At 41.5% G+C, this 11,889-nt stretch overlaps 1 protein-coding gene across 2 annotated transcripts; it reads right to left on the bottom strand.

Moving 5' to 3' along the window:
* Positions 1–1,263: 1,263 nt before the first annotated feature.
* Positions 1,264–10,784, bottom strand: ccl44 (chemokine (C-C motif) ligand 44). Of its 2 annotated transcripts, none has more exons than XM_078790263.1 (5): positions 10,510–10,784; positions 6,516–6,645; positions 6,165–6,312; positions 2,140–2,218; positions 1,264–2,049 (listed from the first exon to the last, which is right to left on the bottom strand). In XM_078790263.1, exons 1-4 carry the CDS (start codon positions 10,571–10,573, stop codon positions 2,180–2,182), a joined length of 381 nt encoding a protein of 126 aa, XP_078646389.1. In that variant the 5' UTR covers positions 10,574–10,784; the 3' UTR covers positions 1,264–2,049; positions 2,140–2,179. The 2 variants fall into 2 exon arrangements, with proteins under 2 accessions (XP_078646389.1, XP_057929587.1); XM_058073604.2 differs by having other exon boundaries at positions 1,273–2,072.
* Between the last annotated feature and the right edge of the window lie 1,105 nt (positions 10,785–11,889).

Here is an 11,889-nt window from a genome sequence, read left to right as displayed (position 1 = left end):
AAGGCTACTGTACCAAATATTAACATTCATTTTCTCAGGTGTTCAAATACTTATTAGCAGCTGTATCACACAAATAAATTGTTAAAAAATCATGCATTGTGATTTCTGGATTTTTCTTTTTAGTTTATCTCTCTCACAGTGGACATGCACCTACGATGAAAATTTCAGACCCCTCCATGATTTCTAAGTGGGAGAAATAGCAAAATAGCAGGGTGTTCAAATACTTATTTTCTTCACTGTACATTTAGAGTAGTTACTGGGGAACTAATGACTAAGGCTAATACATTTAGAGTAGTTACTGGGGAACTAATGGGGAACTAATGACTAAGGCACATACATTTAGGGTAGTTACTCTAGAATTAATGAAGAACTAATGACTAAGGCACATACATTTAGAGTAGTTACTCAGGAATCAATGAAGAACTAATGACTAAGGCACATACATTTAGAGTAGTTACTCAGAAATTAATAAATAACTAATGACGAAGACACATACATTTAGAGTAGTTACTTGGGAACTAATGAAGAACTAATGACTAAGGCACATACATTTAGAGGAGTTACTGGGGAACTAATGAGGAACTAATGACTAAGCCCACATACATTTAGAGTAGTTACTCAGAATTAATGAGTCAAAAACGGTATATATATCTAACCCTAAAACATGTCCCGAGTTAATTATAAATTGTAAAATATTAGCAAGATTGAATTTTATCTTTTCCTGTTTAAATTTATCCCAGGTGCTGCAGAAAGTTTGTTTTTGATCTGAACTAAATTTCAAGATTGGACGAACGAAAAACTTGCAATTATTTGGAGTTATTCCAACAAGTGAAAGAAAAACTCGGGGGAGTCAGTATCACGTGATGTTGATGTTTACGTTTTACTGGGCATGCCCCATTTACTATTCTGTTTGATTATATCGGCGCATGTAGACAAGAGATGGGAATATTCCTTTCCATGTATACCATTGTTTTCGAGGAACAGTCATTCGGAAAGATTCAATTCGGAAAGAGGAAAAACTCCTCATGTAAACTTGGCTATTGTTGGATCCCTTGAGTTGATGCTGAGTTGTCTTTCTTTCATTACTTCCTGTTTGACTCTTTAGTTAGTTAGTTAGCAACTGTTAGTTAGTAACTAACAGTTGCGGTTGCTATCATTGGCAGTGAGATGGACAGTGTCCTTTGTTCTGTGGCAGAGCTCCTTTCCATCATGGATAACCTGTATCATCCATTGCACCAAAGCGTGGCAGATTACTATCACTGCCCGTCCATCTACCTATCTGATTATCTGTTTATGTGTGAAATGACAAGACAAGACAAGTATTATTTCAGGTTCTTTTATAAAAGAGTTGACTTGACATAGAATGTGTTCTTCTATAAGGCAAGGCTTCATACACAATGGCGCCATCAGAAGGTTGAAGAGCCTTGTCACAGCTTTGGAATGAAATGAATGAAATGGGTCAAGATGAGTACTTTGGCATAGATTCATGGCCGACTACCGCTAAGAACAGTCAATACAGAACATTGCTTTTTTTCACTCTGTGGTGTAACAGTCACAAACATTAGGTCAAAGTCTGAACCATGAAACCTGAATTGTACAAAAAAACAAGGTGCAAGTCAATTGAATTCATACACGAAAAAAAGGTCCCCTAAATTCTGCACCCCCTCCACAAAACCTGAACAACTTGGAGCCCATGAGTCACGTTTTACGAAGCAGCACAAATAAGCACATAAGTAGACGATATCCAAGTCACTGCTCATTTATACTTCAAAAATCACATTTCCACAGATTAGCCACATGGATAGATGGATGGAGAGAAGGAGGGGAGACGCTTTGAGGCAGACTCTGGCTAATAACAGTTAAGAGCCACGACTTATCTTACATGAAAAAAAAAAAGAAAATCTTCCTCACTCATTCTGGGAATCCTTCAAGGCCGCACTCGTGCTATTTGAATATGGAAAGCCATTGAAATAGATATTGCTGCCCAGGTCTGGTCCACTGGAGACAAGATAAAAGACACGGGACAACTGGACAAGTCAGCTAACTCTGCTGTTTGACAGTTGACACTTGGCCTGTTGGGTAGAAACATATTTACAAAATGACACAAATATGTACACAGCATATAAAAGAGCAACATACCTAGGACTATTTATTCTTCTCCATATTGGACATGTTGGCATCACTCCTCATTGACCATGGCCCAGTTGTCTTTTCTGTCCTACGAAAGGGAACATTGAAAGGTCTCCATTATGCAACCGTCATACCGTGGTGTGGAAATGTCTCCGCCCCCTTCCTGATTTCTTCTTTTCTGTCACACTTTAATATTTCACATCAACAAACAAATGTAAATATTAGAACTCGGAACTAGGATGAGTGGTTAGCACGGAGGACACACAGCTAGGAGACCCGAGTTCAATTCTGAATTTGTCTGGTGTAAAAGCATTTCATAGCAACAGTAAAATACAGTGGTGGTAGTGTGATGGTCTGCTGCTTCAGGACCCGGAAGACTTGCTGTGGTCAATGGAAGCATGAATTGTGCTGAAGGAGAATGTGCGGCCATCTGTGGGTGAGCTCAAGCTGAAAGCAACTTGGGTTGTGCAGCAGGACAATGATCCAAAACACAGCAGCAAGTCCACCTAAGCAAATGAAGACTTTGGAGCGGCCTAGTCCAAGGCCTGAGCTGAATCCTATTGAGATGCTGTGGCATGACCTTCAAAAGGCCTTGAAAAGCCTCCAATGTGGCTGAATGACAAATGTCAAAATTTCCATCAGCACCGGTAGGGAGAAGAAATAAACTGCAGAAGGGAAGAGAGTTGACAATTGAAAGTACATTCATTCATTCATTCATTTTCTACCGCTTAGCGGGTGTGCTAGAGCCTATCCCAGCTGTCTTCACCAGCCAATCACAGGGCACATATAGACAAACAACCATTCTCACTCACATTCATACCTATGGACAATTTGGAGTGGCCAATGAAGCTAACATGTTTTTGGAATGTGGGAGGAAACCGGAGAAAACACAAACTCCACACAGAGATGCCCGAGGGTGGAATTGAACCCGGGTCTCCTATCCTGGGGTGAAAAAGTATTTTTTTGAGAGAAGGTCCAGGTTTTTGTGGCATCAGGAAAGAAACACTTTACAGCTGTCTTCGGGCGAGACACCCTGGACTGGTGGCCAGCCAATCACAGGGCACATATAGACAAACAACCATTCACACTCACATTCATACCTATGGACAATTTGGAGTTTCCAATTAACCTAGCATGTTTTTGGAATGTGTGTGTGCTTTGCCAAGTCAGTCAGCTGTAAGTTTGACCGTTTACTTTTTCTTCAGCGTATAACTCAAGCTAGCATACATGTCTAAAGTTAGCACAAGAGCTCACATATCCTGTCCGACTCCTTAACGTCACTACTTTGTACATGACGTATTATGTTGTACAAGTGCAGCTACAGTGCAGTGTTTCCACACATTCATTTGTTTGTGGTGGACCACCATCACCATCAGCGTGTATCATAACAATAACGTAATACGCATCAAAAGGCAAAGACAGAAGGGTTCTTGCATCAGGCATTTACTTCTGCGGCCATTTCTGTAAGGTGGCTTGTTTTTTTACAGGCCTGTGGCATGTTGTACAAATAAGAGCACCACAAATAGATGGCAGGCCTGGGGGGGGATTAGCCTCCTGGAGATACACAGGATATGAATGAATGTAGTAGACATTCAAAAAAATAAAAAATAAAAATATCCAAAAAACAAATACTAACGAACAAGAACCGGGATATAACTTTCGAACATTTGGACAGATTTAGTAGAGTAGTAGAGTTTAGTAGAGTAGTCAATTGTTTTAGGTCACTATTAAATTTACAAAAGTACACACAAGCTACACTGCAAAACTGCTGCACAAGCTTTGCAACATTCTGTCCAATGGACAGTATTCAATTATATAATAATCATTATTATAATATTAATTTGCCTATTATTATTACTAATACCATTATTCTTCTTCTGATTATTACTACTACTACTAGCAGTAGTAGTAGGCTAGTATTAGCCTGCTTATTGGCTTGCTTATTAGTGTCACGCCCTGTGGGGGTTCCCAAGTGACAGTTTGGGTTTGAGTTTCCGGTCTGGGTTTTGGTTTCCTTTTCGCACGCTCTTATTTTGTCTGACTTCCTGTTTTGCTTCGGCTGCCTCCGTTGTCTTAGTCACCCACACCTGTCCCTAATTTGAGTGTCTATTTAGTTCAGGTGTGTGCGTCTCCCTGTGTGGGATCATTGTCGTTTGTCCGTCTGTTACCTGAGTTGCTTTTTCTTCTGCTGCTGTTGCACAGAATATTATAATATTATATTATATTAATATTGAATAATATAATATTATTTACCTGCATTTGGTCCTGCTCTCTGCATTCTGGGGTCGCACCGTAAAGCTCTCGAGACAAACCGTGACAATTAGCCTGCTTTCCCCCTATTATATGAAATTTCTCAAAGATTTTTTTGTTAAATAAAAATAAAAAAATCTATAAAAAATAGGAAATTATTTAGGGGGCTTAAGAACATTTTAGGGGGGTTCTGTTATATGAATTTTTTTTCAGAGATTTGTTTGTAAAATAAAAACAATAACAACAACAATAAAAAAATAATGACGCCACTGCATACAGTTTCCTTTTAGCAGACTGTCAGACAGTCGGATAAAAAGAAATTGTTTAGAAAACAAACAAGTGGACCACGACACTATTGGGAGACATGTTAATTCAGTGGTACCTCAGTTAACATCCGCCTGGTTAGTGCCTTTTTCAGTTACCATCCAAAATACCATCTAGTTTGTTTACGCCGCCATCTTGGATCAAGTGCACAAGACAAAATCTAACAGTGCTGGCACATGCACCATTTTAGGACAACAGCGTTTGTCAGAGTTGTAGAGAGTAGGGATGAGCCAGATACTTCTTATAAACAAGTATACATTACGGATAATGCATTTTTGAAAATTGCGAGTATGGTTGGTCACTCTGCTTCCACTTTATTAAGTTTTCTTCAGCCTGCCTCTATTTGTGTTTGCATCTAAAGATAATTGGTAAACTTGACTGGCAACGTACGTGGGCTTGTGTGATGTCAGTCACTTATGCATCAGGGGGAGCATGACCGCCATTTTCCTTGAAATATATTTTTGTCTTATTCCATAAAGTCATCATAAAACAACTGTACTACTTAGAACAACACACCTTCAATTTCTAGCTTCAGACTCATCACCCTATCTGACACTCTTTTTACCTCCAGGACATTCTTAATCAACTCTTCCTTCAGGATAACTCCTACTCCATTTCTCTTCCCATCTACACCATGATAGAACAAGTGGAACCCTGCTCCTAAACTTCTAGCCTTGCTACCTTTCCACCTGGTCTCCTGGACACACAGTATGTCTACCTTCCTCCTCTGGAGCCTATCCAAGCTGTATTTGTGCGAGAGGTGGGGTACACCCTGGACTGGTGGCCAGCCAATCACAGGGCACATATAGACAAACAACCATTCACACTCACATTCATACCTATGGACAATTTGGAGTGGCCAATTAGCCTAGCATGTTTTTGGAATGTGGGAGGAAACCGGAGTACCCGGAGAAAACCCACGCATGCACGGGGAGAACATGCAAACTCCACACAGAGATGGCCCAGAGTGGAATCGAACCCTGTTCCCCTAGTGAGGATAAGCAGTAGAAAATGTTATGGATGGATGTTCTGAACTGATCCGGAGACTTTAACCATTCCTAGCAACTTTGTCTTTGTTAATAACAACTAGCATTTCTTTACCCAACGTGCAGCGGCAGATGCGGAGCTTCTCCCCCCCATCACAGTCTCTCACATACCCAGCCGGTCAGACAGTAGCCTTGTGCAGTAGGTCAGGTCCGGCTGCTAGCAAGCTGCACATTATGGCAGATACTAGAATTTACATCAAAATACATAGAACTGTAAAACTAAAACTGTAATTATTGTTTATAGAATGTGTTATGTGTCTGGCTGGACGGGTGAATTTATTTGCTTTGGTTTGAGTCCGTTTAAGTCCGAGGCGGATTCATGATGTTAACCAAGGCACCACTGTATCAGGAAAACATTTTTAATAATTCCCTTGTTTATTTCCTGCTATATGATGTTGTGATGATGATGTGTACCTCTGTCATGACAGGCAGGTTGTCGTGAGGAAGAAGCCACATTGTTCGATGGGCCTTGGTTCTCTGCCTCTGCAAGAGCTTCCTCAGCAACCTCTTGACCTTGCGGTCTCTGGGGTCGGCACACTTGACTGTCTTTTTGGTGTAAAGACTGATGAAAGAAAGAACAATCATTCCTGTTGACTGAAGGTAAGTAGGTTAGTTTTTGCATGTTGAAACCAAAGACAGGATTATGTTGACCTGCTTGCAGATTGAATAAAAAAAGATTGAAAGCAAAGATGACAATGGTTCTTGGCCCACAGCTGGCATGTTTTGGTGTCTTGAGCTCCGAGAGTTGACAGTTGGAATACTCACATGATGGCTTGTATGCTGCAGTCTGGTCCTTCTGTCTGCACTTCAAAGCGCAACACATCCTTGGTGCGCACCTTGCCGTGCGAATACAACATGCAGCACTGGACATCCCGCTGCATCTGCACACCTTTACCTGCAAACATACGTGCACTTTCATTTACAAAATTCCACGTTACCAAGTTTTGTAGTTATGAACATGCTCCATGAATTCATGAAAAACTTGATTTTGGTCCATAAACACCAGACTTGCTGCTATAGCATGGGCCAGTGGAAGAATATGTGCCATGCCCAGTACAGGGATGCCTCGTACTGGCGGAACAATACATTACATTCATCACTTAAAAGATGTACAGTCATGGTCAAAAGTTTCCATACACTTGTAAAGAACATAATGTCTTGCTCTCTTATTTTTACAACTCTCATTTTTCTCTGATAGAGTGATTGGAACAGATACTTCTTTGTCACAAAAAAATTTCATGAACTTTTATGACTTTATTATAGGTTAAGAGAAAAAGTGACCATATCTGTTGGGTCAAAAATATACATATAGCAACATGAATTAGCAATTTTCATGACTTAGACTCTAAGTCATCAAAATTGCTAATACGGGGGGCCATATATAAACACTTGGCGGGCTGGATGTGACCCCTGGGCCTCGGTTTGCCCACCCCTTACTGAGAGAGTTGTGTAAATGAAATAAGCTTCATAGCATAGCCTCTTAACTTCTTGTGAGTGATTATGAGCGACTACAGCCAATGACTTCACTGAGACCATGTAAATATGGCTCATTGGATACAAACACACACAAACCTACAATGGAAAGTCAAAGGAGCTCAGCACGGATCTGAAAAAGCCAATCATTGACTTGAACAAATCAGGAAGCTCACTTGGAGCCATTTCAAAGCAGCTGCAGGTCCAAGAGCAACAGTGAAAACAATAGTTTGGAAGTATAACGTGGATGTGGATGGCACTGTTGGAAATGAAGGAAATGCAAGCTATCGTTTGCTGCTGAGATAAAATTGGTCAGGGAGGTGAAGAGTCAACCGAGAACCATCAAAAATCAGATCTGCCAAGAATGAGAAGCTGCTGGAACACAAGTGTCAGTGTCCACAATCAAGTGTTTTTTGTTTTGCATCGCCATGGACTGAGAGGCCGCCGTCCAAGGTCCAAAAGCGGCACCTTAAGGTTTGACTGACATTTGCTGCTTGTAGAGGCAGAGGTGCAGATTGTGGTTGGACTCGGTTCATGTGATTGAAGTTGTTGGGGAGGGGCATGTTCAATGATATAAGTGCAAAGAAGTTTAATAATTAATCATTTCATTTATAACGTCATATAATAGTTAAAATGTTTCAAGGTCTATTGGAATTCATGTTTTTATAAGATTTTGGATACATTGTTAAAAAGTGTACTTCCCCTTTAAGAGTACATGCTGATATACTTCCTGGTTCACATTTAGCCGTCAGTTGGCGCTTGAGAGTTAGAAGGCATACGGTTTTCTTACCTCTTTTGTCTATTTTCAGTTAGTTGAAAACTATTGTGTTAGCCAGCTATTTTGTATGTATTTTTGGAAATAAATGTGGAGATTTTTTACATTTTTTTCGTGACAAACAAAACGCTCTCCTGTGTGGATTTGTGGAGCTACAGCTGCGCTACGGACACGGCCTGTGGAGTTCAACTTATGGCAATAGACTGATGTGTAAGCCAAAGCTAAATGCTCTCAAGCTAATCAAACCTCTACACTGCTGATCACAAAGACAAAGACAAGACTTCTGGAGGAATGTTCTATGGTCAGACGAAACAAAAATCCAGCTCTTTGGCCACAATGCCCAACAATGTTTGGAGGAGGAAAGGTGAGGCCTTCAAGGCCAAGAACACCATGCCTACCATCAAGCACGGTGGTGGTAGTACTATTTTAGCTGCCAATGGAACTGGTGCTTTACAGAGAGTAAATGGGTGATGAAGAAAGAGGATTACCTTCAAATTCTTCAAGATCATCAGCCCAAAAGTTGGGTCTTGGATGGAGTTGGGTGTTCCAACAGGACAACAGCCTCAAACATACATCAAAAATGGTAATGGAATGGCTAAATTGAGCTAGAATTAAGGTTTTAGAACGGCCTTCCCAAAGTCCTGACTTAAACCCCATTGAGAACATGTGGACAATGCTGAAGAAACAGGTCCAAATTTAACACAACTGCGCCAATTCTGGTCAAAGGAGCGGTCAAAGATCCAACAAGAAGCTTTGTGGATGGCTACCAAAATCGTTTAATTGAAGTAAAAATGGCCAGGGGACATGTAACCAAATGTTAGCATTGTGGATGTATAATTTGGACCCAGCAGATTTGGTGACTTTTTCTTTTAACCTATAATAAAGCCATAAAAGAACCAAATTTCATGAATATTTTTTGTGACAAAGAAGTATCTGTTCCATCACTCTATCAGAGAAAAATGAGAGTTGTAGAAATAACTGGAAACTCAAGAGAGCAAGCAAGACTAGTGGTTAGCGCGTAGGCCTCACAGCTAGGAGACCCGAGTTCAATTCCACCCTCGGCCAACTCTGTGTGGAGTTTGCATGTTCTCCAGGTACTCCAGTTTCCTCCCACATTCCAAAAACATGCTAGGTTAATTCAAACTCCAAATGTCCACAGGTATGAATGTGAGTGTGAATGGTTGTTTGTCTATATGTGCCCTGTGATTGGCTGGCCACCAGTCCATTGTGTACCCCGCCTCTCGTGCGAAGACAGCTGGAATAGGCTCCAGCACCCCCGCGACCCGTGTTAGGAAGTTGCAATATGTATACTTTATTATTCCGCTAAATATGTAAGTAATCCTTGAGACTTTACTCTTTCATTATTTCTATATATTATAATTATTTCATATACAGTATATGAGCTGTGTGAAGTTGCAGACATGTCAATAACCATAACAATAATGTGTCAGTCTTGCTGACTGTATTTTTAGCACAGCGTTCAGTGGGACAAAGTGGGACAGCTGGGATAGGCTCCTGCACCCTTTCGCGACCCTCGTGAGGATAAGCGGTAGAAAATGAATGAATTCACATTGGCATATGTATGTGTAGAGTTGGTGATTCACGCAAACAATGATGTGTCAGCCATTTTCAATTTCCCAATTACACCGTGTGAGGCGCCCACCGCCACTGTCGCCGTCTCGGGAGAGGCGGTCGCTGTGTGTGACTGGCCAATCACAGAGCGTGAAGAGTGAATACATCATGACATGAATACAATTAACACGAATATGGATAACGATGAAATGTACTCATATTTGCTTTGCAAAAATGCATTATCCGAGTATTTGGCTAGTATAAAGTGTATGGTGAGGGCCTTTACAGCCTTAAAACAAATAGAATCATTGGAAATAAAGTTGGCTACTTTGCGGATTTCACTTATTGTGGGCTACTTTGGGAACCTATCCCCGTGATAAAGAAGGGAACACTATACAGAACCACAAAGGCTATTCCAGGAAAGTTGGATTATGAAGTTCGAAATGTGATTATGAAAGTTGAGCACAGTAGCTAATATTGCAGGTTCAGGAATTTTCAGCTACTTTTGAAGATAGCAGGTGTTATATTTGTATATTTTATATTTGAGTGTGATTGGCACATATGGAGACTGGAGCGGTACGATGGTATCCTGCTGTGTTTCAGTGTGTGTTGATTGTGTATGTGTGTGTGTGTGTGTGGAGGCTTGCATCCAAAGTGTGAATTGAGTATAGCGTGGTACAAAATAGCACTGTGCTGCCTGCTTAGCAAACCAGAGCTCAGTCTATTCGCACAAGCGAGGAAACGAGGCGACACCATCACATGCCCTCCTACTCTCCCTCACGCAAGGCTCTTGTTTACATCCCTTGTTGCACCGCTTACCGTGCTGCTGCTTTTACTCCTGTAGATTTCCAGCTTCGTCATTGCTCCTCTGGCCATACTGTCCTCCGTGCATGCAACACACACACACACACACACACAGAGTGAGCAGCTGTGTCTTACCTTGCACTGATGCCAGGAGGAGGACAGTCAAGGAGATAACAGTCAACATCTGCAGCATGAACATGATGAGGCTGGCAGAGGAGAAGAGCTGAGAGGAGGATGATCTACTCGCTCACCTCTCCCTCTATGGCTGCTCCTCCCTCGTTTTATACCTCCCTGCCCATCTCTCACTCACTCGCTTCCACCAGCTCTTTTTTTTTTTGTCTCACCATATTTCCCTCCCTCCGTCTGTTTGTCCATTTCCATCTTACCATATTGTCACGCTCGCTCACACTCCACTCCCTCACTGCTCACCCGCCTTCTTGTGTGCACGCGCGTGTGTGTCTTATCAGAAGATGAACCATCTCTCCACATTCTTTCACTTCTCTGCACTAAAGTGCATTTGCCTCCTGAGGAATGAGGCGGTTTTAAAGACAGTTATTTGGCAACATTTCATTCCAGTACAGTGTATCCTTGGAAAGTAATACCATTTGGAGTTTGACCATAACAAAAAAAACCATGTGTCATCAGCAGATCTTTTTTGTGTTAGTGATGATAACCATAGAGCCAGAAATTTTACTTGGAGCCTCTGGCTGCTCAGGGAAAATATCAGCGATACAATCACAGCCCCACAAAGTCACAGCTTTTTGGTCAAAATATATGGACTACGTTTGTTTTTCTGAAAAATGCGTATTTGTTGATTGTAGTATGGTATTTATAAATGTGTGATAAAAGAGCATACATGCACCACTGCCCACAATGTTTACATGTTTATGTCTTTATGCTTCACAAAACATGCTAGGTTAATTGGCGACTCCAAATTGTCCATAGGTATGAATGTGAGTGTGAATGGTTGTTTGTCTATATGTACCCTGTGATTGGCTGGCGACCAGTCCAGGGTGTACCCCGCCTCTCGCCCGAAGACAGCTGGGATAGGCTCCAGCACCCCCGCGACCCTCGTGAGGAAAAAGCGGTAGAAAATGAATGAATGAATGATATCTTTTCGTTAAGGAGTGATATTTCACACCTTGTTTGGTGGTACTTGAATGCACCGTAGTTGCTGTGAGACGTGTATAATTGTACATGGTATACATTCTATACTGTAAATGTCTTTAATACGTGTGTGAGGCATACTGAGCTCAGTCTAATGTAATAATTGGCGCTGATTGCAAATGTTAATCCGAAATCAGCGTTTCAACGTTTGCGTGTCCCAATGATGCTACCGCGGAGGGTTCTCCTGCTGTATCTCTAGGACTGAGGAGGTCAAAAAGCTTCTCAGTGGAAGGGCCCTGGGGGTGCATGAGGGCGACCCTGGATGCTTTGGGTGTGTCTTGGTTGACACAACTCTGCAGCATCATGGTATATATTGTGGTGCCTCTGGATTGGCAGAGGAGGCGCAAG

The sequence above is a fragment of the Doryrhamphus excisus genome, linkage group LG4, assembly GCF_037039965.1.
Source record: "Doryrhamphus excisus strain RoL-2023G ecotype Guam linkage group LG4, RoL_Dexc_Guam_v1.1, whole genome shotgun sequence".
Lineage (NCBI taxonomy): Eukaryota > Metazoa > Chordata > Actinopteri > Syngnathiformes > Syngnathidae > Doryrhamphus > Doryrhamphus excisus.
This window is presented reverse-complemented; position numbering and strand designations above follow the sequence as displayed.

Coding starts and splice junctions, on each gene's coding strand:
- ccl44 (XM_078790263.1), bottom strand. CDS start 10,573: ATGTTCATGCTGCAGATGTTGACTGTTATCTCCTTGACTGTCCTCCTC. Junction 6,646..10,509: donor CCTCCTGGCATCAGTGCAAG/GTAAGACACAGC, acceptor GTATGTTTGCAG/GTAAAGGTGTGCAGATGCAG. Junction 6,313..6,515: donor TGCAGCATACAAGCCATCAT/GTGAGTATTCCA, acceptor TTCTTTCATCAG/TCTTTACACCAAAAAGACAG.